Raw genomic sequence first — 26244 nt, forward strand, 5'->3', positions numbered from 1 at the left:
TTGCACCAACTTCCGTCGCGCGGCAAGCCTTGCCACGTCCTGTTGTGTATACGTTGTTTGTGCTCCACGGCCGTCAGCCCCGGGCTTCGTAAAGTTAGGTCGCAAAACTCAAACCCATTCAAATTTCTCTCGCGTTTGTCAAGTCGGCTTTTTTCGCGATTTTCACCGGGATGTCTCACCACAGTCTAAAATCCACCAGCCATGGATATTGCGAAGCTATCTTCTCGACTTCGCCGAGGGGTGCCAAAAAGGAGAATACCGTCCCCGCGATAAAAACGTAAGGCTGAGTTCGTTTAACCATTGTTTAACCGTTACGCGCATTACCTGAGGATTGAAAATTATTAACTATCATCGAGATCGGAAATGCGTAAACCACTTATCGTTGCCGAATATTGAGTAAAATGACTTTCTTCAATCTTATTTATATGATATAAGTAAAGAACGATATAAATAAAAATTAAAAATATTTTATTTTCAAGCTGGTGAAGCTCAGTGTTCTATCATTTTTTAACACTCATTAAATTAAAAAAAAGATCAAAATAAAATAACAACTTTTTTCTCGTAGGAAGAAAAAATTGTTTTCTCCCTTGTCCAGTGAGCCATCCACTTTGACAAAGACTCAAAATAAGACCATGCACTGCCCTTTGAGAAAGGCATCATCAAAACCTGAAATAACAGAGACTTTAGGGCCTCCGAGCTCGTCTGACGCAGAGCCATATCTGAAACCTACAAATCAAATGAAACAGGACAATACAATCTCTAATGGTATCACTCCCAATGACAAAAATCTGAAGACTCCAGCCAGAAGAAAATTTGTCAGTGGATCGTCCAACCCTCCTGCCATACAGTTGTATACACCCAAGCATTCGAAAGCAGTTAATACACCCAGTGCCAATGCCAAATCGAATGTTTTATCTAATGCACGAACACCTGTGAAACGTTACTTCAGCGATAATGCTCTGTCACAGAGCACTCCAGATTGTTTTAATGCAGTTCACTTGGAAACTCCATCTCATAAAATTGATGACATAGTGGTTGGAGAACAGACCATGTATGAGGGTGAGAGTAGTAATCTCACAGTTGGAATACGTATTAGACCATTGAATGCCAAGTAAGTAAGATTAGACATCTAATCATTATAAATAAGAAATTTTCAGATTTGTTACATCCTTAATTTTTATTTTAATTTTTTTATATTTTTCTTCTTATTTGTGATTAAAATATTTATGTATCAAGTTTTACAATTGTTAAAAGACAAATACGTTTTGTTTTTTAACATACATTTAAGACCTCTCCCCCCTTCAAATTAATAAAATTATTTTACTTTATGATTTTTAATTTACCTTTTTTCTGTTCTATTTTTTCTGTTACATTAGCAAATTGTATTTCACATTATATATGCTTAAAATATTTGTATAATTTCAGAGAATTAAATGATCCAAAGATTACAACAGTCATACAAGGGAGTGGTCAGAGTGTTAACGTGGAATGTGAATCCGCGCATCACACTTTTATGTATGATCATTGCTTTGTTTCATACGATGACCCACTTACACCTGGTCATGCTAGCCAAGAGGTCGTTTTTCGCAATATGGTATTACCCTTGGTGCAAAATGCTTTCGAGGGTTACAACGTCTGCTTGTTCGCGTATGGACAGACGGGATCTGGAAAAAGTTACAGTTTAATGGGCACAGAATCCGCACAATTAAGCGCAACGCCATTCGACGAGAAAGTTGGTATCATTCCGAGATTTTGTCAGGAGATATTTACACGAGCGCATGATAATCCACAGATTGAGACTACCGTAGAAATTAGTTATTTTGAAATATATAACGAAAAAATACATGATCTTTTGGCGAATACAAATGGATTGAAGAAGGCTCCCCTTAAAGTGAGGGAGCATCCTGTCTTCGGCCCCTATGTCGTAGATTTAAGTCAGCATTGTGTACAAAATTACAAAGACTTACAGGTACTTTTCTAACTTTATGATAATAGGATACGATTATGATTGCTTTTTTTAAATATATTTATCTTTTTGTCAATGTAATCTTTCTAGACTTGGCTTAAAGTGGGAAATTCGCAAAGAGCCACAGCTGCGACTGGTATGAACGAGAAGAGTTCACGATCTCACAGTATTTTTAGTATTATATTAACTCAGGCACATTTGAATAACCAGACGGATTGTGAGCCACTCGACGCTAATCGTCGCAGTAAAATTAATTTGGTCGATTTAGCCGGTAGCGAGAGACTAAGCCAAACTTCTGCGACTGGTGATAGATTGAGGGTTAGTTTGTAATAGTAATTTTATCCCAAATACACATTGAATAATGTTGATAATACTGAATAATATATGAGTGTGTATTTTAGCCCAAATACGCATTGAATAATGTTGATAATTGTAAGTAATGTCTGTTTGATCAACAGGAAGGTGTATCTATTAATAAGTCTTTACTTACCCTGGGGAAGGTAATTGCATCACTCACGGAGAATACAAACAATCGTAAACAAGGTTTTGTGCCGTATCGTGAATCGGTGTTGACATGGCTGTTAAAGGTAAGTACTATTATATTTTATCTGTGAATGTTTCAGATTAGCGGTAGCGCGAAAATTACAAATACAATAAGCACATTCTTTCCAAAATTGAGGGCCTAAAAATATCTCTGGCTGAATAAACAAATAAATATAGACTTACTACTTGTAATTCTTACCTGATCTATTCAGATCTGTTTTAGAATATTGTATCAATATTTTTCTATGTCATGCATTTTGTTATTTTGTGGTAGGTACCATAAAATGGCAATCTGCTCTGCATGACTGCCAGCACAGTTAAATTTAAATAATTTTAGGATGTAACAAATATTTGTTTACTGAAAAGAGGAAAAAATGAGAGATTTATAAGAATTATGTTAAAGGCAAAATAATTTAAAAAACTAGATATACATTTATACATATAAACTGTTATTATTATCGTATAACTTTTTACTTAATATTTAGTTAATATTTACTTAATATTTAATAAGTAATTATAATGTTATGCAAATTATATAAAGTTAAAATGCTTATAGTTGTGTTATTTATTATATCTAATTGTTATTATACGATATAATAACTGAAACACAGACCTTAAAAAATAATTCTTACATCAAAATAAAAGTAAAAGAACTAGTAAAAGCATCAATTAAAATACAGTACTTATCGTGTTTCATCTTTATAATAAAAAAAAATCTTATTTCTCCAAACTAAGTACATTGTACATTATCGTGCTACATGTTAGTATAATGACAAAATTATATACTTGAATTAACTTATTTCGCTACACTTAAATAAAATTATTTTCAGTCTTATGTATCAAGCAGTTGATATGTGTGAATCCTTGTTGGGGAAATTAACTTCATTAAAGTTTCGAATCAAGTTTGCTGTATTTTATTAATTGTGTATCAAAATTACTAAAATGCGTGACTCCAGAAGTATTTTCCCTTATTTTCTCAAGCAATATAACAACTAATTCGAAAAATTACCGATTGCAATGGTGTTTTTTACTTGTCTAATAGTAGTATAAATTATCAGCTTGTCGAATTGTCGTGTTTGAACAAATTATCGTGCAAACGTCGAACAATTTTCAAAATCAGTCATAAACAGTCTTAATGAGAATTGACATTTGTAGAAGCATATTTACATTCATATTTACATGGACATTCGTTAAACGAATAGCGTGTAATCAATGCTGACGAAATTTTGTGCTCAACAGTGTTTAATTGAAAGAATGTTCACAGTAGTAATGATAAAATATTATTTACATATGTGCTTCGATATAAATTTTAACCAAGTTCTGTTTTCTAGTTTTTGTTATTGTGGGAATTCAGTTGACTCACACCTGCTTTTGAGAGTCTAATGTCTAGTTAATTCTAATTTACGTATCTAATTTATGTGTCTAATTAATTAAAAAAGTAACGTGTGATGTGCTGTAATATATATAAAAGAATTTCAAGACTCGATTCAAGGATTTTGTCGTTCTATAACGTATTTTTAGAAACAAGTGATCGTAAACTTAATATTACCTAGAAAATAGCTCCGTTATGTGCGCGTATTTACATATGTTGCAAGTTATGTTTATCGTAAAATTAATATTATTGTCGTTACCATTACGTATAATACTAAAAGGCTATGATTTCTCTGCACCGCGCGACGATTTTGCAGACTTATCGCGGTCGGCATCTGCGACTTTTTTCTCATTCTGCATTGCGTCGTTCTCCTCTTCTTCCTCGATCCCTTCGTGACAAGAATCGCTTCGTGATTTACTTCTTATGTAAACCGCCAGGTTTCTCCTTTTCATTTCTTTGCACAAGTGACAATTTTCTTTGAATTGTGACTGCATGCTTCGTTGATTCCCCGTTGGTTTTTCTAAACAATAACAAAATGGATTGCTGAGAGGAGGTAGAATATCAGTTTTCTTCAATGATTGGGATACATATCTCTGCCATTATCATTTCATACTTTTATGTGAAATATTCAATACGGATTGAAAACGTTTTCAGTCTATTGATAGAAATTCTATGTTGCATTTTACGGGTTATATAAATCTTGCTGGTCAAACCGGTTTATTTATTCTTTTGGTGTACCGGTTCCAAGTCTGCTATAATGTGAATATCTACAGCGTGACACTTTTCTTGATAAGCGCACCGAGACATATGGTGCAGCTTATGAGTGATGAAAATTAAATTCTTTACAGTTTTTTCAGGGGGAGGGGAGGGTTAATATAGATGCTAGTAAGCATCAAGTATTATTAAATTAATTTTTATTTAATAAAGGTGATATTACTAACTCTTATTCGATCATAACTGTTTTATATGATCGAAAGTAACGGCGCGTAGTTTGGTTGAGTCTGAGAAAGTATATAAAATCACGCGTATATATAAAGCACTAAGATCTAGCTATGACCGAATAGGCCTTCTTATTTGAAATTGTATGAAAATTAAAATTATTTTTTGGAGAAGGTCCATCTAACATTCATAAATTAAAGAAAACGAGAAAAATATTGAGAACTGACATTTAATATTTTCCTCGCAACACAAATGCAATCGATGCAGGCAGTTATATTTAAATACCAAATACTCTCGTTGAATTAATTATGTAAATGTGCTAATGAATTTAAAAATGGAATGAGTCGTTTGTAGTTGAGACTTATATTTGAAAATATAGCGACTAACGGGATTTGATTTTTTATATATTTGTTACAAAGTGTTCGCGTCATTCTTGGTTGTTTATTTGAAATGAAAGCCATTCCGCTTCACTCAATCGTGACATGCACGCGCGTACGTTTACAACTTTCGAAGTCTAATTATACGCTATACATTTAACATGACTAACAAATGAATGGAACTGAATAATGCGAAATTTTTTAATACGTTAATCATTCTGTTTGATATTTCTTTGTTTACGTTACATATATCGTTAAACGTAATTAATTTAATTTTTGCTTCAACGAAACGTAGCGCCGGTGACCGTCACGGCACTCAGTAAGTTGATTCAAAAAAAAAAAAAATAAGAAAAAAACTCCGACGATCTTGAACGCATTCACCTGTAGCGCCAGATGATTATACCTTTGCTCATGAGTCACGGAAATCTATCGTTCTACCTCGTCACTATTGAGATACCCGGGAACGTATTATGCGCAATAATTTCTGAGATACGTCGTAAATACGCTGACGGATCGCTAATTGTACTTAAACGAATGATTAATCTGGCAGAAATGATTCAGTCATCTGGAAGAATCGGAATATGCTTTTCGAAATTCGTCTATTATGAAAAAGCAGCTATTAGAAGACCGATTAGCACAATTGAAATTGAAACGTCACGCTTACTTGTTTCTTGCCTTATAAGTGCTACAATATTCCTAGAATTACACAAATATTATTAAAAATTAAAATAATATTAAAATAATATTAAAATAATATTCCAAGAATATTTAATATTTTTAATATTATTTTAATATTATGAGAATATTGCGTTAATGTCCGTTTTTACATAATATTCATAGTATATTACTGCAATATCTGTGGAATATTATAAAAATATTCTACAAATATTACTGTAGCCAAAAATTAATGTAAATTATGCATAAGATAAACTACCTATAATTATTACATTTAAAAGTTATAATATTCCTGACAATTTAAAATATTTAAGAAAATAATATTATTTATTTCTTACATAATATTCATATAATGTTATAAAGAGAGTGGACATATAACCACTTTTTATTAATATTAAATAATATTTTAGGAATATTGCAGCACTTATATAGGGTCATTATGTGGCCTCAGGCTCTCTAATAGAGCTCCAAATCAGCCCTAGAGCATAGTTCCAAATATTATTCTAATCCAGATATTGCGTTGTAAATCAGAATTGGATTTCTATGTTTATTTAGGACTTCCGTTTTGGAAGTTTTTTTTTTTTTTTTTTTAAGCTTCTCACGATTGACGATCAGAGTAGGCGCCGCGTTTCGAATGTCGAAAACAATTCGCGGATTGATAAGGAGAGTGCTACGGCGCTTGAAATGCGATTCGAGTCGGCGCGTGGCCGCCTAAAGGAACTGGCTAAAAATAGACACGTGTGTATCACAGAAACGTAATATACGCGTGACGGACGCTTGGAATAACTGAAATAGGAGGATAACACGGGTTGTTCGATTGTATCCTACCCCGGGACGCATTGTTTTCTCCAAATAACAAGGAATTAAATTCTCGCAGGAGAAGCTAGAGATTTTAATTTCGCGGAAGAATCCGTCATTTCGCAAAGCATTGGATGTCAGATCTTACGTAATCAATGGTTACGCTGATAACGTGCGTGCACCTATCGTCTTCACACAACGTGCTCCTTGATCTTTATTCGATGCACTTTTTTTTTCTTTAGATCTAAGGATCGTGTAAGGCTTTCGATAAAATATCCGATTTTATCTGATATATTGCAACTTATCTCACAAATGCGATAACGTGGAATTAATATTTTTTTTTTTTTAATCCAGGGTGAGATCGAGGTCGGTAATACCAGGCGCAATAAATATCGCGTATCAGAGTATATTATTGCCGTGACAAGTCGCTCGACGGCGTAAAACCGAGGGGATAGATGCGACCGTGAAAAATATCGAGATATGCGAATTCGCAAATAAACATTCTGCGCGCCAGTGATTTGTATAATTATGCAACTCTTATCTCGTTACAACGATGTAAACAGAGCTCGATTTGCATTAGAAAGATACAATACACGTGCGCCTCTTTCAATACAAAAAAGGTGCTTCTTTCTTTTAACCGTTAGCGATAAATAGTATAAATTATATCTCGAAGTTGTTTAAATTATTAAAAAGAATTCTATAGTTATAAGTAATCATCAATATTACTGACTGAATAAGAGCACGGATTCATGATAACGTAATTATTTTTTTGCAGCGGCTTAAAATATATTTAGATTATAGCGATTTAATATATGATGATGTATGATAAAGAGAATTGCATCGCAATTATTCGTGCTACTACGCCGTACATTTGGCTTTTTTTTTAGAACAGAAATACATTAACATAATGCTGAAATAGAAACACATTGATGCAAAAAGCATCTTAAAATTGCATATGGCAGAAGAAGTGCGCGCATAATGGACGATGCGCGATATATATTAGCACTTTTAATCTACTTGACAAATGTGGCCAGCGGGAATGCCTGATCGTATGCAGTGATATTTAAAACGTAACGAAACTATGTAAATTTAAACTTAAGAAGATATGTTTGGTTTTTTTTTATTTGCCAATTTACTTTTAGCATGTATATATCTGTTGCCTTGCATAATTTAATAAGAATTTCTTTTCCCTTTGTTTTAAAATATATATATAAAATTATGTGTTTATTAATACTATATTTGTAAATTTAAAACATCTTTTAAAGTTATAACAAATCTTAATTACATTACGTACTTATATTTTTTCACGAGATTATTACTTTTATCTGAAATATGTTATACATAATATTTGTACTATGTACTACGTATATCTTACGATGGCTTTTTTCTTTTTTCTTTTCTATTGTATAATGATAAAAAGTTTTATCAGACAGTCATAGAAGTTAGGGACTAAAGAGAACAAAACATATATACGTACTACCGGTATATTTTACGGCGTAAAATATGACGCACAGATCTGCACTGCACAAAAGCAGCATTGTCCACGAATTTTCCACGATAATTACTGCTACTTTGTGCGCGAATATTGCTAATAATTCGATAACGAGAAGTGTTGCAAATGCAATTTCAGCATCCGCAGCTGCAATAGTTTCCCAACATTGTTTGTACGTTATTTCAGAAAAATATTGTACTTTTTCTTTGCCCAAGTAGTTTTATGTATTTCTTTAGGTTCTGACTTTTATGACTATCTGATAAAATTTTTTATCGTTACAATAGAAAGGGAAAAGATAGGAAGAAACTATTGTAAAAGCGTATCATAAAATGATTGCAACATTTCTATATATAATAAATAACTTTGGAAACTTGCTACTTTCACAATATTGCAATATTTTTTTTTTTTATTATAGCTATTGATGCGTCTATGTCAATTTCTGTCCAAGCAACAAATAGATCCCTTCCTTCCTCATCCGCTATATTACAGATGAATATAACTTGTTTGCGTAGTTACGTGGCCAACAACCGCGAAGAACCAACAAACAATGACAATTCCTGCAATTTTCACGCAATGTCCGATGAAAGTATTTGCAATTTCCGTCCGGAACTTCCGATTGCAGCGGCCACAAATTTTCCTACGGTTTCCTCAGTCTCTTCCTCAGCTTACCTGGACTATTTTGCCTTAGTCACTTTATTGTCTTGCTTTATTATCTCGTTTTATTATTGCTACTATCAGTATGCGGATATTATTCGCATTATTTTGCCTTTGTGTATTTCGTATATTTCAAAGGAAAGAGAAACCCTAAGAAATCGAGGAATTATCAGATTTCTACTTGGAAAATATTTTAAAATAAGGCGCTCTTCTTTTTTCTCATGTAAAATAATGCTGTTATCCGAAGCATACTTTCCCTATTTGCGTGGAATGACTTAATGGGAGAATACTCGAAGACTCCTTCGATGGACATGGAGTGGCCGGTAACAGTAAATCCCGGGTAATAGAGAAATGTCTGCGTATGCTTAAACTATCTGGCGTACCGTGGTACGCGTACTTATCCGCGATTTTGAAGACTTGGGTGAATAAAAAAATTAAAAAAAAAAAAAAATTGTTCACACTCGAAGCATGTAAATTCGGTTAACGAATAAGACCTAAATACCGGTCCAGACCGACAGAATCAGAGATAAGATACGTCCTCCCGCGAAGAGAGACGCGAAGAAATTTATCTTGAGATAACATGCCAACTGTCTTCGTATTTTTCCTGGCTGAAAGTGCGGTGTTTACCTCTCATGATTTATTTTCGCGATCTCGTGCTTAAAGGTGCGCACACGCGAGAAACATAATTGGAAACGTAAAGTTGTTTGTCGATTGAATTAATATTAATTGCTCGTAAGAGCAATGTTGTATTAATTCCGTTTAGAGTTGGAAAATAATTTCGCATGCTGCTTACATGCGAAGATCGTCGAGTAAACGTTGCTAATTAATCTTGCTGCACATCTGCCGCATTTTCACGAGATTATATTGAGAAAGAGGGATTCAGTATGCGAGATATGACTCTGTAAGCTTTGAATAACGCGCAATTTTCGTGATAAAAATTATCAGGAGTACTCAGTTTTTGATGGATTCTTTAATTTTTATTGGATGTTTCCAATAAATATCCAATTTGGTTTTAAATCGAAATTGTGCCGCGAATTATATAATTTTTTTTTTCAGCTCTTTTCCTTAATTTAAGGATTTTAAATCTAAAACTTGGAGATTTTTAATTTATTAACAATTTCTGAAATGCGTTGAGATTCTCTTCCCCAGATGTCATTTCATCCTCATTGTTTACTAAATGTTAGAGGATAAAATTATACACTTGGGAAGGAATCTAAACGCACCGCTGAACATTCTCTCGCATGATTATTTTTTCTCAGGACGAAAAAATGAAAATTGTCGCCATTGAAGATAATGAAGAAATTTTCACGTTTTCATCTAAGAGAAAATATAATCGTGCTCAGGATACCAATCATGTAACTTTTTCTATGATGGAAACATGAAAAAAGTGAACAGCTCCTTCATTAACTTCGATGGTGAAAATTTTCACTTTTTATGTTTTCTTAAGAATAAAGTTACACGATGAGAATCCTGGTTCACAAAAAAATTCATTTTTCAGTCTCTTCAAAATTGAAAAACATTTTCATTAATAAGAAATAGATTTCAAGTCGAAGAACAAATCCGTCGTGATTCTCCTGTACATTCATTCAACGCAATCGCGATAGACGAATACACAGTGTGCAATTATTAAAAAATACTTATCACTTACTACAAATACCACTTAAAAACTAGAACGCGTTCGCAGTTTGTTATCAATTTACAAGTCTTTGTCAAGGACGTATCTTTAATCAAGCAGAAATATTTTGGAAATGTCCCGTTCTACACACAGAGAAAAACGTTTCTTTGCATTCAGTAAAGTTTATTTCCTATTTGTTTGGCTTACAGAAACAATATATCTTTAGATAGAAATTTTGTTGAATATACATTTTTTTATTTGATTACATTGAGTCATACTACTGTTTAACAAACTAAACACAATTGTTTTAAACTATCTTTCGGTGAAATCATATTTCCTTTGATTATATTATTATACATGAAAATGATATGAAACGCGTTTGATCGAAATGAGTTTTTGTACTTTTTACGATTAATTTATTGCTTGTAATCATATCTTGCTTTTTGATGCGCAGTAAGCTTTCGTAGTAATCTTTTAGTTTAGTTATTAGTAATACAGGCACACACGTCATGTTCAGAATCAGAAACTTCAGCTCCACTGTTGTGTATCAAATCGGGATATGACTCCGATCATCTTCAATCTTTTCAAGTTCTACTAGTTTGAGTAGTTTGTTCTTCTTCAAAAAATAGACTTTCTTTAAGTTTATTTGATTAAATATGAGCACTTCGAATGATGCTTTGAATGATTGCTCCATTTTTAGAAGCATGAGACTTTCCATATTTAATGTCAACGTTTACCAGTAAATATTCTGTATTGCAACATTTTTTTTCTATTTATGTTTTTTATTGAAACAAGATTATTAAAACAAAATGTTTTTTTATAAGCAAGAGATTAATAAAGTACTGAAAAATAAATATATTTTGTACTGATAAGTGAAAATAAATTTTTTTCATTAAAATAATCGCTTTATTGAAATAATTTTCACTGATACAATGAAACTAAGCATTGTAATAAAATTTTTTAAGTAAAAAAGAAACTTTTTTTCAAACAAATATTTACTTTATTGTCGATGTTAACGTTTACTGGTAATTTTAATATTTATCTTCTATTAGGTTGTCAGAAGTCATGATGTATTTTTACATATTATATATATATATATATATATATATACACACACGTCACGACTTCCAACAACCCAATATATATATATATATATATATATATATACACACACGTCACGACTTCCAACAACCCAATATATTGTAATATTTTTTGTATTTATAACGTTTTTGTTAAAACAAGATTATTAAAATAAAATGTATCTTATAAGTAATGTTAGCAAAGTATTGAAAAGTAAATATATTTCATACCAATAAATGAATTAAATTAACTAAAACTGTGGCTTTATTAAAATAATTTTGTCAATGAAATTGTTTGAATATTATAATAAAATCATTTACTTAAAAACGAAATTCCATTTTTTTTTTTTTTTTTTTTCAAATATTTAAGATGTAGATAAGTATATATTATTTGAAAAGTTAAACAATTGCAGTTCTTAGTTGGATTATTTCAATGCACAAATTTCTTTGAGTTTAAGAAAAATTAAATTAAATTTAAAGAAACATTTCTCTTTATGTAGAATTATATTAGGATTCTAAATGATTTTCACAGTATTTTGTTCCATCATCAGGGTATATCCTCCAATATCGAATTAGATACTGATCTATTAATTGAAGCGTGTTAATTCAAAATGAAGTAAAGAGAGAGTTCTATACTTACTGCTGCTAGTGCCGCACTTAAAATAGTCCCTGTTCCAGGGCTGCTCGTAGTCGCGGTACTGCGGATTCCTCGAGTACCCGTAAGTAAACACCTCCGGTATGTAAACGAGATCCATGTTCCTTCTCGCAGTTACTCGTAGTTGGAACGACGTTGGTTTTTAACGGCGTTGAACGGGGTGTGCGGAATTATGTGTACGACAGCGAATTCTCGTTGGCGCCGGAGCGTGTCTTTCTCTCGCGATAACGCTTTCAAGCTGCTACGAGACTTGCCGCTTCCGTTCAAAGATTGCTTGATAAACGTGTGCGTATGTGTGTGTGTGTGTGTGTGTGTGTGTCACGCGTCCGTTACGTCCAGGTCGTAGAAACGCAGTTTCTTCTTCCGCGGGGAAGAAAGAAAGAAAAAGAAGAATTTTGTTGGCGGTAGACTCTCTCGCCGTGTCTCGTGGCTCTCTTCACTTTGGACTAACGAAGCGTGGACGCTAACGCGCGTAATGTTTATCTGCGGACCTGCCTCCCACCTCGCTTCACCGGTTCTTCGTCCGTCCTCCCTTTTACCGCTTCTTCCGTCCGATACATCTTCCCTCTCTTCCGCTCCAGCCTTCGATAAGCGTACGCTCGCGTTTACGCTCTCGGTGCCCCACCTTCCGCTCCGCCAATCACCTTCGACGTTTCGCGTGAATTTGCCCGACGCGCAAAAGGTAACGACTAACGACACGCGCGTCGTAGGAAGCCGCATGCGTGCGTGCGTGCGTGAGTACACGCGCACGCGTGTCTGCATCGGTGCATACGTGCGTATCAGCGCGTGCGCTTTCGCGCTCAAGTATCGCCTCGCTCCTGTTTTTGTCATTTTACTTGTTTTAAAAACCATTGCTTTTTTTACACGGTAAGTCGATAAGATAATATAGTTTTCGAGATCGTTGGAAATATTTACTCATGTATAAATTCACATTAGTTTAATTATCGCAGACTATTCGTATTTTCAGAGGTATCAATGAAAATTATAATCGATATACTTTTTATTATCATTATATAATATATGGTATTAATATATTATTATAACTAATATATGTATATAATTAATATATTTAATATAATAATATAATATATTACAACAATATATGATAATAATTTATTATATTAATATAATATGTATATATTATTATTTTTATTATATTCTTATTAAAATGACTGTTGTTTAATATTTTATCAAAATATAATTATTTAAAATATCAACAGTATTATATATTTATTATTATATCATTATATGATATATTCTCTTCGCTCAAAATTAATGAAAACACAGTTTCTTTTGAAGACTCCGTTGTTCTGTAGAAATTCCTTCATTGAGATGATTTAGTTCTTAGCTGTGTCTGAATACTCAAGACAATCTTCGTTATTTTTCTACTATTATGTTTATGTCTCTGTTTCCAACAAAATATAAATGTAAGTGAGTGATAACATAGAAAAGACAAAACGATGGTTAATGCGTTTTTATAGACGCTTCATCTTTTAATACACGAAGAAAGAACATTCCATTCTGATTTTGTAAGTCTGGCATTTACGCCGCAGTCAGAAAAAATAGAAGGCATAAGAGTAATTAACCCGCAGTCATTCTGTTATTTGCTTTTATGTTAGTATTATGTGATAATTCTTATTTTTTATTGTTTTTTTTTTCGGCTGAAATCACAAAATACTTTGTGCGGACACCACAAAATATTTTATGCGAAAACCACAAAAAACTTTGTAGATACATTTTGTAAGTCATTATGCCATGTTATTTTACATCCCATTTGTAAATATTGTTTGAAAATTATCTATGCGTCGTATATCTTACATAAGTAGTTGTAAATCTCATCACTATTTATATGCAGCAAAAATACTAGTTTTTTTAAATTTCTTTTTCAAATATAAAAGAAAGAAATATTTCATATTTTTTTTCTGATAGTAGACAGTATAAAGTTTTTATTGATATAATTCATTTTCCTTAAACATAATAAATGACACTTGATAAATTGAGTTTTCGATTGTTGCAGCATATACATATGTATATCGGAGTTATCTTATTATATCTTTCTTTGTATTTTACGCATAGATAAGAATTACGATTGCAAATAATAATATCGCGATATCTACGAAATATTCGGTCGAGAATTTCTTTTTTATTGTTACAAAATTATTCATTGCGTCGCATATAAACAGTTTAAGTAGATATGCAGATAATTGTGCGACAGGTGGTATTGAATCTTAATAATGATCGAGCATGATTAATAGACTTCACCACTCGAATCTTGTTGTCGTGATGTTTTCAAGATATTTATCAAATATCACATGATTCGGCCAGATTAGCGAAACATTAAGTTAATCGAAAACTATGTGAAAACTGAAATATTATTTTGACCTTTATTGTTTTTCAATCCCTGCGCTCTCAAAATAGAAAAACCTTTTTTACGGCTAAAGTCAATGGAGAAAATTTTCACTTAAAGAATTATACGATAGTTACTCTGCATACTGCTATTTCTTCGGTGTATCATTATTTTTTCTGCAATTTCTTCGCATTCTTTTTCAAAGAATGCTCGTTTATTAATTTTTTACTGCTTTTTCCTGTCAAACTCAATAATGAAAACCTAATATAGAATTTTTTTTCAAGTTTATGTGAGCTTAAAAACGATATTCTTCATGTTTCTCCTTACATAATTTAGTAATAAACTTTTATTGTACTATGCAAGAGTGGAATTTTTACTGCTATTGTAAATTCTTGCGTATTTTAAGATAACAATTTTGCAACACTATTATTAATAATACGAGCGGGAAAATTCCAGTCATAAACATACAGTCATTTATTTATATAATTTCCACGCTCAATTCGTAATTATTATATAAAATATTTGATATATAAAATTTTGACTATAAAATTTTACTTTGAAATTGTTCATTCTTTGTATACTACGTCAAAATATTAATTGATTTATTGCTTACGTTATTAGAATTGATAATTACATGCATACTGCGAATTGTGATGTAGAAAAGATGGGAATCCGAAAGATAAGATTTAAAAATTGCAAAATTATTTCAAGAAACAAAAACAAAGGAGTATGTAAGGAGAAATCTATCGTTTCAAATCTTATCCCTTATTTACAAATACTTAAGGAGACAACGTCATTGATGACAACATAGGTCGATAATAATATTTGATTGAATTCGCAGACGATTAGATTTGCGATCACTTTCGACGTTTGATACTACATGTAATATGTAGGAGCTGCACCTTTCATCGTATACTAATTATATGGTGACGAAGAGCAAATCAAAATATTATAAAAATAACCGAACATTTTTGCAGGAGAGCCTGGGAGGAAATTCACGAACGGCGATGCTGGGAACGGTGTCACCAGCAAATATTCATGTGGACGAAACCCTGGCGACCCTTCGATACGCATGCCAGGCGCGAGCTATCGTCAATCGAATCCGCATCAACGAAGATCCGCATGATCGATTAATTCGGTAAGCTATTGAGCCCGAGATCTAATTTTTAATTCAGTAAACACTCGCATGCTACAGTAACAACTCAAAATTTATCATTGTTTACTTATTTGCAAAAAAAAAAAAAAAGATTAATACATCTCTCTTCATTCAATACACTGAATGAAGACCTAATAATATTTTTATTCCTCTACAATCAATCGTTACATAAAAATCGCACTTCAAATTTATTTTATAAATTTTAATTATTTAAAACATTTTCTGGAAAATTTTGTCTTTTGAGTTGTGTTAATATTGTAGCGAATAAGCGAAAAGCTCCATGTTCTCGTTTATCAAATTATGCTACAAAATTGCCATTAATATATCGGAGACAAATATATAAAAGAACTGAAATCTCGTTATCCTAATACATTTTAATAAAAATGTAATTTAATAATTTGTCTCAATGTAGCGAATTAAAGGCCGAAGTACTGCGTTTACGCGCTGTACGCCAGGGCTATGAGAAGCAGTTTGGAGTTATACCTCGTCGATTGCTCGAGCCGAGATACTCCCCGTACGATTGGAAAGCTATACGAAAGCAAAAGGAAATTGACGAACTGAAAGATCAATTGAAAAAAACGGAAGAACACTTGGCTGTTACTCAAATGTAAGTGAGATAATTTCATTCCCCTCCCCCCTCCTCATATGATATATAAGATAAAAAGTTAAGCGGGACGATAATATTTAAATATCGCATGATATATAAGATATTAATCTTTAATTAAAAATTATCAATTATCTTTTTCATCCTTGGAAAGAACAATTTTAAGATAATTTGGTAAATTATTGAAGATATTGTCATCACTCAAGATATTGTAATTGTAAAATATGATTTTTAAATGTGAAGATATAATTTTATTCTCAGCCGTTACATTATTCTTCTTATGTTTAAAGGCTAAAAATTGTAATTTTATCTTATCTTTGTAATAAAAATTATTGAAGTTTCAGGATTAATATATCTCACAAATGAAGCTAGTTGTTGTGAACGTGCGGTGTCATTAAGAGTTTCGCAAATTCAACTAGCGATTTTTGTGACTTATGCTAAATCGGTAAGACTTAATTGTTAGCCATGTATAATTGCAGGAGTTCGCGCGAAAAATTAGAGAGATCCGAAGAGAAAAAAAGCTCGGAGCTCAAATATTTGCGCCGTTGCGGAATCGCCATCGAGATTGATTTCCAGGAGAGAGATAAGCAGCCTTGTCTCGTAAATCTCGCGGCCGATCCTATGTTATCCGGTACACTTTTGTATCTCTTACCTCCAGGTTTGGTTCGTATCGGAAGAAATGCCCCGAAGAATAAGCTCGAAGCCAATCCCAAAGAGGATATCGTGTTGGATATCATATTGGATGGACCTCTTGTTAGGGAATTACACTGGTTAGTCACGGATTATGTGTGTGCTTATTTTTTGTGTTCAGGCAAAGTAGAAAAGAGGAAGAGGAAGAAAAAGAGAGAGAGTGGATTGGTGTTGGAGAAGAGGAGAGATTTTCTTCTATTGATGCTGAGAGTTTGCTCTTCTCTGTTAAATATATTTTATATTTGCCGTGAATATATTCTTTACCTCGTAGCAGCTTTAAAAGTTTCCCGGAATTTCAGAGAAATATAAAACATTTTAATGATTTTTCTTAATAATTAATATTTTTAAACAATAATAAAGATTAGAACCAATAAAAATGTCATCAATATAAAGAGAGAGGGTCAATATCAATATCAACCTCCCTACATTCCGTGCAGCGATGTCAATTACTAATATGACTGCCTTGGATAGATTCAAATCTCGGTTGAAGTATTATTTTTCGCAATAAATTCTTTAGGGTTTTTTAAGATGCTTATGAGCATCAGTATTATTAAATTGCTCGTTAATTTAATTTGTAGTATTACATATTTCAGCTTCGATTAAAAACTGTGTTTTTATCGACAAACAAGCGGGGCACAATTTATGTAAGTTGGAGATTGTAAAAATTTATACAAAAATTATTATTAGGCACCAAAATTCGCTGCAAGACCGGTATTGATTATCTCATTTTAATGTTTAATATTTTTCAGTTATATACAATGCTGCTAACAATTGTAAAACTATTGAATGTCTTTCTAGTAAATATTTGTGAGATCTTTTAAGTTTTGTGTTTACAATTTCGATATCAGCAGCATCATAAAAATGATGTCCCTTCGCAGGAAGACCACACGTCCCTAAAGAAATTTCTTTATCGTTTTACCTCTTCACTTATTGTGATTCATATCTTTATTAGCGATGTTCACAGCAGAATACAAAATTTAATGTATTACATTTTTAAAATTATACACTTTTAACTCTGATACGATGTTACACACACGGATTAAAAAAATAAATATCTTTTATTAATTTGTTAGAACTTATGAGAAGCTTTCTCATTTTCTTGTAATGTCTGTAAATTGTATATAAATAATTCCGGGAATTTTTCAAAGCTACTATGTATTTCTATCTTTATCATAATGCTTTGCATCGTTTATTTCTTATGACCAACTCATTTTTAATGCATGTTATCCAACAAATCAGATAATAACACAATTATTGATCTATATAAATTATTTGATCTATTAGATGGACTCTGGCAGATGGATTCAATGTTTCTCATAATTCTATCAATTTTCTGTACATTTTATTTATAATTAAACTTTATGTTTATATTGATATCATATCAACAGTTATATTGCATTATACAGGGTATAATGCTCATCTTCATTCATTGAAGCACTGAATAAATTGGAATTCGAACAAGTCGGGAACCCATGACGCAATATTTAAATTTTATTTGTTGTTGCTAATGAATATACAATGAATTGCAGCTTGTTCGTAAAATGCATGCATTTACGTACTTATGTGTTACTTAGTAAAAATTAAGTATTCGCCGAAGCACTCGTTTTAACTTTCTGCTAAATACTCGAATCCTATTTTATTTAAAAATGATTAACTTTATTAATCTTTTTCTGATATATGTTATTAATTAAAATATTATTTTAAATATTAATCTGTTTTATGTTATAAATTGAAATATTGTATACGATCGTTTATTATATCTTTTCTTTTTTCCTAGCTCTATTGAAAACAGCAAGGGAAAGTTAATCTTGACACCTGAGATGGATGGAGACACTTATGTCAATGGACAGGTAATGATAATTGTGATCGTTAAAAATAAAAAATAGAGATATTAAATAAAAATATTTCTATTTTTTCTCAGATGGTAACTGGAAAAGTGGTACTCAAAAATGGTGATCGTTTAGTCATTGGTGGCAATCACTACTTTAAAGTCCTAAATCCATTTGACGAATCCTATAATGCTAAGCTTTCCACACAAGTGATAGATTTTGAATTTGCGCACCAAGAAATTCTTCGAATACAGGAAGAAAAGTATGTATCACTTATTAGAACAGTCACAAAAGAAACTCTCTGATATAAAATCTTTAGAGGGACTAAATTTTTAAAATCGAAGTTGTTTATATAAAAATAAAAATATTTTAAATCGATAACAATAATGATAGCAAATTTATTTGCAATTGAGAATATAATTGAAATATTTTGTTTTTGCACTTATTATTTTTACTAGTTCATTTAAAGCTATCAGTTTTGTACATATAAGCGCTATCGATATAATTGTTAAATATCTACAAATGTAAAGTTAAAGCTAACGTTTTAGCTGTAATTTTGTTTTAGTCAGCAGTATCATAGATTTTTATTCTTTTTTAAATATTGTTATTTTTTTCACATAGATTAAGAGCAGAACTGGAGGAATCAAAACAGAAAGCGATAAAAGAACTCGAAAATGCCAAACGCGAAATGGAATTGCAACTCGGTTCGCAAAAATCGACATACGAGCAGAAGATAGAGATTCTTGGTTCTACTCTGAAAGAACAGAATCACGCACTCGAACAAATCAATCGTAGAAAAAAAGAGCTGGAATTGGAAAGGGAGTTACTCGTCAAAGAGGTAGAAGTTAATAATAAAATTAAGAAGATACGGATGGAGCAAAGTCACGCGAATCTATCACCGTATAAATCCAATTTCCTGCAAGAACTCGAGAGTATTTTGAATGAAAAAACTGCGGACATCGAGCATGTGTTAAAGACAAAGCTCAATGGAGAAACGATAACCGCTGGTGGAATCAGTCTACACGAGATGCAAATACTTGTCAAGGAAGCAACTCAGCGATGTCAAGACGCTGGATTTCAATACGTGAGTATTTATTCTTAACAATTATATATTAATAATAATGTATGAATTATTACGTATTATCGTACAACACAATTTTTCATGCAAAAAATGTGTAAGAGATAAAGTTTTTTTGATTGCTCGAGTGTAGACCTTGGAAGATAATTTTAAATATAAGTAGTGCATATAATGAATCTTGTTATTAGATATGCGTCACATAAATTAAAATTTGTTTTTTTTTTTCCTTAACTATGACATAGTTCCTGATATGAGATAATATCATTATTAGTTTAACTTTTTCGGATGTGATGTTTTTGGATTTTAGCTTATAACGTTAATTGCAATAAATCATTAAATACGCAAATCCAAAAAAAAACTGTATTTTATTTAACGTGTAAGTTCAGTGTCATAAGCAAATAAAGGTACATTATTTTTATATATAAATTATTTTTATTAATTCTGTAGATAAAGGTTTATGCTATATTTCTTTTTTTTTAACACGAGAAATTATTGGCTGTAATATTGTTCATTGTATATATACTGATTTCATACACAATTCTTTAAAAATTTTGTCCGAATTCTAGGAATTTCATCAGCAACAAACCGTAGTGGACAAGAATTTGCAATCGGTGATTCACATTCGTGATAAAATTAATTCGTTGGAAACGCTATGGCAGCCGACAAACTTTCTGGATTGGATTTATCGTCTGAGAAACTGTGACATAGAGGATTTGATAAAAGAACTACGGCGTAAAGGCAAGTGGGAGTTTCACGGAAACGGGAGCACGGAAATATTTGAAGACTCTTTGAACAACAGCAAGATCTCGATAAATATGACTCCTGTGAAAAGACAATTGAACGAAAGTATTCATTTCTCGATGGATGCATCGATGTTGGAAACGACGATGTATGATCATACGTCCATAATGCATGATCAACAAAAGGATGTGAATGCATGTCTCACTCAAATCGAAGTCGCCGCGAAAACATTAAACAAGCTATGCCGACGATATCAGAACAACAACATTGAGCAGATCGTCGAATCGTTGGGTAAGATGCAAGATATTATCGAGTCTTTAAAAAGTATTTTACAAAATAAAGATTCAAGTGAGAGCGAGGATGTGAGTGCAAATTCGATAAACAGTGCCAATAACACTGTTATCGACATGTCGAGTGATATAAAGAGCATCTTTAAAAATAAAGATACTAATGAATGCAAAGATAAAGATGCTTTTTCAATAGATAGTATCAGTAATAATGACGTAGATAAGTCAACAACAGGAGGTGATACTGAAAATTGCTCAAGTCACATGTCGCCGAAAAAATCTAGTATGCGTAATAACGTACTAGATATGAAAACTGAAAATGTTCAAAAAAACGTAAGATTTACTAATAAAACCGAACAATAATGAGTTTGACAAAAGCAGTAGCTTTTTAAAATACTCATTTGTTAACAAACTGCTACTATATTATTTTAAAAATATAAAAAACGTATATATTATATTATTACTACATATATCCGATTTAGATTTATGCGACACATATTTAATTTATATATTTTAATACGTTTTATAAATTTTTTTATTGAAATGCACCTTTATGAATTTTCATTGTTTTATTATTTTGATTATTATTCTATAAAATTTTTTAATTTAACTTGTATTAAATAAGATCTTATTTTATGTAATCGATTTGAAAGAGGCTTAGTAGCAAACTACTAAGATAGAATGTATGCATAAAGTTTGTCATTTTAACAGGATATAAAAATGAAAGTAGAATTTATAACATGTCAATTATAAAGTGCTTTCAGTAACTTGTAAGAAAGTAGTATGACTTGAAAATATTACATTATAAATTGTATATTACTTATGACTAAGAGTAAACTAAGAGTTAATTATAGATTCTAACATTGTAACATACAACAATGTTTAAAAAGTTTTTAATACATTTTTATATTTAAATTTAAAACTGGATTTAATTTAAAACCTATAATTTGTTTTCCACAGAAATAAATTAATATTCACGACCTTGAAAGACTGTACATGTAAAAAGGATTGCCAATAGTTTGTAAATATTTATGTGCCATAAGTGACAATAAATTTTTATCAAAGAATCAGAAGTAATTATTTTATTAATATTAACTCTATAACAGATTAACAGGACAATGTTAATAGGTGTATTTATTAAAAAATTGATATATATCAATCAAAATAATCTTCAATATCGATATTAGGATTTAACAAATCTTCACCATACATACTTAAATCCAATTGATTAAGTATCAAATTTTCGCACATCTCTTCTAAGTCCGTTTCTCCAATGAGCACCGCGCCCTGCATTTTGCCATCTTGTAAAATAATTTTCACGTACTCTTGATCCTTGGTGATTCGCAAAAGTATCTCGTAATTCTTCCCTAATGTCTGCCCATTGTACAAACCGAGTAAGACGACTTTGTAAGAGAAGAATTTGGTCACATGAGTGAAAAGTTCGAAGCAAAAGTCTTGCAGGAATTCTTCACTTCTTAAATTCGAGATCATCGACTTTGCGGCGTAACGGCCCATCTGATGAGCCTGCGTCCACAGTCTCATTTGAAACCAATGTTTCGCTTTTGACCAGCCAACAGTACATACGTCTCCGGCAGCGTAGACATCCTTCTTCGAAGTTTCCAGTTTCCAATCCACTAATAATCCGGTATCCTCCCCTCTTTCGAGATCTTCTAATCCGCATATATCAGAATTTGGAGTAACACCTGTTGCCGAGATAATAAGATCGCATCCAATAATTTTACCATTCGTTAGTTGCGCGTAAATTGGCCACTCTTCTGTACAGTCAAACTGTTTTCGTTCGTCGGATGTGAGTAATTTTAATATTTCGCACTGGTATTCAACCTGGACATTCGTAGGTGTAAAATGTGTACCACTCATGTCGAAACTGTTGTGCCAATCCGGGCCAAGAGCGGCTCCGTTTTCAATCGGTGTACTATCCGATACAACATATCGCATTCTCTTGGTTGGTGAATTTTTATCAAGGTTTTCCGATACATCCGACTTGGAAGAAATCTTGTCCAAAAAGAATTCTGCAGCTCCGGGATCGACAAAGGTTGCAGAAATGTGCTTGTCTTTGATTACCCAGATCATCTCGACGCCTTTAACTTCGTGCACTATTTCGGTGGCAATTCCCCCATTGCCAACAATCATGACTCTCCTAGCGTCTTTAAGTTTGTGGGAAAATTGTAATACGGATTCCGTGTCACGAATACCTATAACGAAATCATTGTTTTCGGCTAACAGTTTAGGTTTTGCGCCGGTACAAAGACACAATATTTTGTAACTTATAACTTTCCCACTGCTGGTTTCTACCAGCTTCTCGGTCGGGTCAATTTTAACTGCAGTATCATGAATAACTTGTAACGTTTCATACTTCTCGCTTAAGACTGCTGCATTTTTTTCTTCTACGTCAAAATGCATTAGTGTTCTGCCTAAAGGAACTACATTAGTCACAGCTTTAACTAGGGGACTAGCAGTGATTAAAATTATGCTTTCCTCTGGAGCGAGAAAGCTCAATCCTTCAGCGCAAGATACTCCAGCTATACCACCTCCTATTATGACAAATGTAGATTCCATTGTTTCCATATTTTTCTTGGATTTATCCATATTTAATAAAGAAATACAGACGTCGTAATATGATAATATAAATTAATAAAAATTAATTGTTTGATGGTTTCCACTCTGAATAATCGTACTGTCTTATAGGAACGTCGTATTTGATAAACCCGTAATCCTTGGCCTTGGTTAAAGCAACTAAGAGTTCTTTGTGCCTCTTTTGGCAAATATTTGTCTTGCTGTAAGTTCATAAGATACATATGTATTAAAAAATGTAAGCAGTAATATAACAGAAAAATATAATGTAAAGAAATATTAACAATAAAATGTAAATGCTATACTTACGAATAACTTAGGACGTCTCCGTTATGTTGGTCAATAAACTGTTCAAGCAGCTTGACGTTTTTATAATCAAATACGAGATATTCGTCCCTACATATGGGACATGGATTTCCAGTGGTGATTTGGCCCCCTCTCTAAATTAATAATATAGCATTATGTATATTATATTAATAATATAGCATTATATACATTAATTGTAATGCAATGTAAAATAATGTGCATACATACTATACAAGTTTTTCGAGTTTTCCTAGGTGGAAACATTCCTTTGTGATTTCTTTTATACATTTTCCATATTGGATCATTTCCATATGTTTGCTTGTAAGCTAGATTTTACAATACTTGGAATTACTCGATAATTTTAAAATAAACCTCATTGTCATGCTTGTTGGATAATCATATCACATTTGAAGTTTAACAATTTCTTACCATCGCTATTCATGTATTTGATGCTGGTCTCTGCTGTTATAATTGGTTTACATTCGACCTTGGAAGTATCTGCAGCTACATTGTCCCCTTCAGTTGCATTTCCTTCCTCGGAACAACGTGTTAACGAAAATGTGATGGCTCTCACCGGATCAAACTGTAAGCAATTTAAAACTATAAAGACAACTTCAATTAAACTTTGATTTCTTAATTGGCGATTAACTTATTAAGAAATATCTACATTGCTTTATTAATGTAAATAGAATAATTTATTTAAAGCATGAAGAAAAAAATATAAATTACATAACAGAAATTTTGCACCAAGCGATTCTGTTGGTTAAATCAGTCACAGATTAAATTAATTAAATAAAGCGTGGTTTGAAGCAAAATTCTAATTATGACAATTATCTTTTCCACATATTAAGCAACAAAAAGTTATTTTTATCTCTAACCAAACAATCACTGATTGTATCAGCGATCAATTAAACGGAGTTACTTGAAGCAAAATTTTCGATTATATCATTTATTGCCCTTTTAATCATCTTATTATCAAATAAAAAATCAATTCTATATGTTAATAAAATAATACTACAAATATTACTCGTCAGTTAATCACTGATTAAGTTAACCGGTTAGGTTAGGTTAAAGTTAAAGAAAGATAAATGGTTTTATACGCTGTTATTGTTTGGAAAAACTCACTTTATGAGTTAAATTCGCTCGCGCCAATACTCCTGCTCGACATAATGTATTCAGAATTGACATAATCAACAAGATAACCGCAAAAATGAAGTATCTATTAATTGTTGTACAATTACGTACTTCATGAAGAGTGACCAGTGACGATCAGTGACGATATTGACGATGTACACTGCACGTGTCAGCGGCGGACTTAACCCTTCAGTGAATACTCACTGTCATTGGTGTTTTCTTCTAGATCTAAAGGTCTGATTGGATGATCTAAAAGAATACACCGATAACAGCGAGTGTTTAAGGTTGGTTTCTAATAGCCGTTAGCGTAAGAAATTCACCATTCATAGTAAATTATTCTTCTATAAATCGACCCTGATTGACCAATTTCTTACGGCAACGGCTATTATAAACCAACCCTTACTCAAAGTTGATCTCGCCACCATTAAATTTTTTTATTTATTTCTATTACTTGAAAGTTCTAAAAATTATTGCACTTAAAACGAGTTAAATATATATTTGAGTGTTTGAAAAAAAAGCAAAGATGCTAATTGAATGCAAAAAGTACAAGTAACGCGAATAGACTTTAGAGAATATCTAATTATTAAGATCTTAAGAAAGTGTAGAAAATATACGTTTCAACAGAATGCAAAAAAAAATTGTCAGTGTATGACGTGTATGTATTGTACACTAAGGCTCAATGCACACAGGACGCGTCAACGCGTTACACGTGGCGAATAGCCAATCATTTTTTCGTTTTTATGACAAGAAATAAGAAAGCAAAAGAATGATTGGCTATTCGCCACGCATAACGCGTTGACGCGTCCTGTGTGCATTGAGCCTAAGGCCATAAAAGCTTAAAATGATTGGCTACCTCGCCATACAATCGTAATGGCTATTGAACATTGTCATTTCCGGCAGTATTAGATGGGCTGCTTTTTTCACGCATGCGTGACTGTGGAGCAACAAATACAGTAATGTAGGAGAAATGGTCGTTTTTGGCTTTACCTTAACAGTACTTAAATTTAATTATGTCCATGCTAAAAATTGGTCCAAGATTTCAAATGGAGAGAAAATGAACTAATCGCATTAGTCAGTTGGTACAATACAAATGCGATTAGTCAATCATTCTTCCTGTGTCCAAAATCTCGGACCGATTTCTAGCGTCGCGAGTACAAAGCTTAAGGATAGATTAAGACCAGTTAATACATTATTGATTTTAATAATAAATTTATATAGAAAAAAGCAATTAAGTACATAAAAAATATATATTCAAAATTTTTGCAGTATAGACGTTTAACGGGCGACTAATGAACCTTCCTTTGCTATTAACGAG

General features: G+C 32.1%; 4 protein-coding genes across 5 annotated transcripts; 1 reads left to right on the forward strand and 3 right to left on the reverse strand.

Moving 5' to 3' along the window:
- Positions 1 to 21964, forward strand: LOC105193695 (kinesin-like protein KIF14). 2 transcript variants are annotated; one of them, XM_011158238.3, is made up of 12 exons: positions 1 to 277; positions 566 to 1111; positions 1426 to 1969; positions 2057 to 2284; positions 2425 to 2553; positions 15490 to 15650; positions 16081 to 16275; positions 16752 to 17042; positions 18740 to 18812; positions 18884 to 19053; positions 19413 to 19875; positions 20436 to 21964. In XM_011158238.3, exons 1-12 carry the CDS (start codon positions 171 to 173, stop codon positions 21258 to 21260), a joined length of 3732 nt encoding a protein of 1243 aa, XP_011156540.2. In that variant the 5' UTR covers positions 1 to 170; the 3' UTR covers positions 21261 to 21964. The 2 variants fall into 2 exon arrangements, with proteins under 2 accessions (XP_011156540.2, XP_011156541.2); XM_011158239.3 differs by lacking the exon at positions 16752 to 17042 and having other exon boundaries at positions 2 to 277.
- Positions 3401 to 12616, reverse strand: LOC105193694. The gene is made up of 2 exons (XM_011158237.3): positions 12151 to 12616; positions 3401 to 4401 (listed from the first exon to the last, which is right to left on the reverse strand). The coding sequence occupies exons 1-2, from the start codon at positions 12263 to 12265 to the stop codon at positions 4163 to 4165; spliced, it is 354 nt and encodes a 117-aa protein (XP_011156539.1). The 5' UTR covers positions 12266 to 12616; the 3' UTR covers positions 3401 to 4162.
- Positions 21951 to 25058, reverse strand: LOC105193693 (pyridine nucleotide-disulfide oxidoreductase domain-containing protein 1). Its single transcript, XM_011158236.3, has 5 exons — positions 24921 to 25058; positions 24225 to 24378; positions 24024 to 24121; positions 23799 to 23929; positions 21951 to 23692 (listed from the first exon to the last, which is right to left on the reverse strand). The coding sequence occupies exon 5, from the start codon at positions 23502 to 23504 to the stop codon at positions 22053 to 22055; it is 1452 nt and encodes a 483-aa protein (XP_011156538.1). The 5' UTR covers positions 23505 to 23692; positions 23799 to 23929; positions 24024 to 24121; positions 24225 to 24378; positions 24921 to 25058; the 3' UTR covers positions 21951 to 22052.
- LOC105193722 (28S ribosomal protein S18b, mitochondrial) lies at positions 23557 to 24983 on the reverse strand. Its single transcript, XM_011158281.1, has 5 exons — positions 24921 to 24983; positions 24225 to 24378; positions 24024 to 24121; positions 23799 to 23929; positions 23557 to 23692 (listed from the first exon to the last, which is right to left on the reverse strand). Exons 1-5 carry the CDS (start codon positions 24981 to 24983, stop codon positions 23557 to 23559), a joined length of 582 nt encoding a protein of 193 aa, XP_011156583.1.
- Positions 25059 to 26244: the final 1186 nt, after the last annotated feature.

The sequence above is a fragment of the Solenopsis invicta genome, chromosome 8, assembly GCF_016802725.1.
Source record: "Solenopsis invicta isolate M01_SB chromosome 8, UNIL_Sinv_3.0, whole genome shotgun sequence".
Lineage (NCBI taxonomy): Eukaryota > Metazoa > Arthropoda > Insecta > Hymenoptera > Formicidae > Solenopsis > Solenopsis invicta.

What these genes read in the sequence shown, in the direction of transcription:
- LOC105193722 (XM_011158281.1), bottom strand. Translation starts at nt 24,983, where the DNA reads ATGTCAATTCTGAATACATTATGTCGAGCAGGAGTATTGGCGCGAGCG. An exon ending in AAACTCGAAAAACTTGTATA is followed by an intron (nt 23,930 to 24,023) that starts GTATGTATGCAC and finishes TTATTAATTTAG; the next exon opens with AGAGGGGGCCAAATCACCAC. An exon ending in GGAGACGTCCTAAGTTATTC is followed by an intron (nt 23,693 to 23,798) that starts GTAAGTATAGCA and finishes ATGAACTTACAG; the next exon opens with CAAGACAAATATTTGCCAAA.
- LOC105193695 (XM_011158238.3), top strand. Translation starts at nt 171, where the DNA reads ATGTCTCACCACAGTCTAAAATCCACCAGCCATGGATATTGCGAAGCT. An exon ending in ATTAGACCATTGAATGCCAA is followed by an intron (nt 1,112 to 1,425) that starts GTAAGTAAGATT and finishes GTATAATTTCAG; the next exon opens with AGAATTAAATGATCCAAAGA. An exon ending in CGACTGGTGATAGATTGAGG is followed by an intron (nt 2,285 to 2,424) that starts GTTAGTTTGTAA and finishes TTTGATCAACAG; the next exon opens with GAAGGTGTATCTATTAATAA.
- LOC105193694 (XM_011158237.3), bottom strand. Translation starts at nt 12,265, where the DNA reads ATGGATCTCGTTTACATACCGGAGGTGTTTACTTACGGGTACTCGAGG. An exon ending in TAAGTGCGGCACTAGCAGCA is followed by an intron (nt 4,402 to 12,150) that starts GTAAGTATAGAA and finishes GTTATTGTTTAG; the next exon opens with AAAAACCAACGGGGAATCAA.
- LOC105193693 (XM_011158236.3), bottom strand. Translation starts at nt 23,504, where the DNA reads ATGGATAAATCCAAGAAAAATATGGAAACAATGGAATCTACATTTGTC.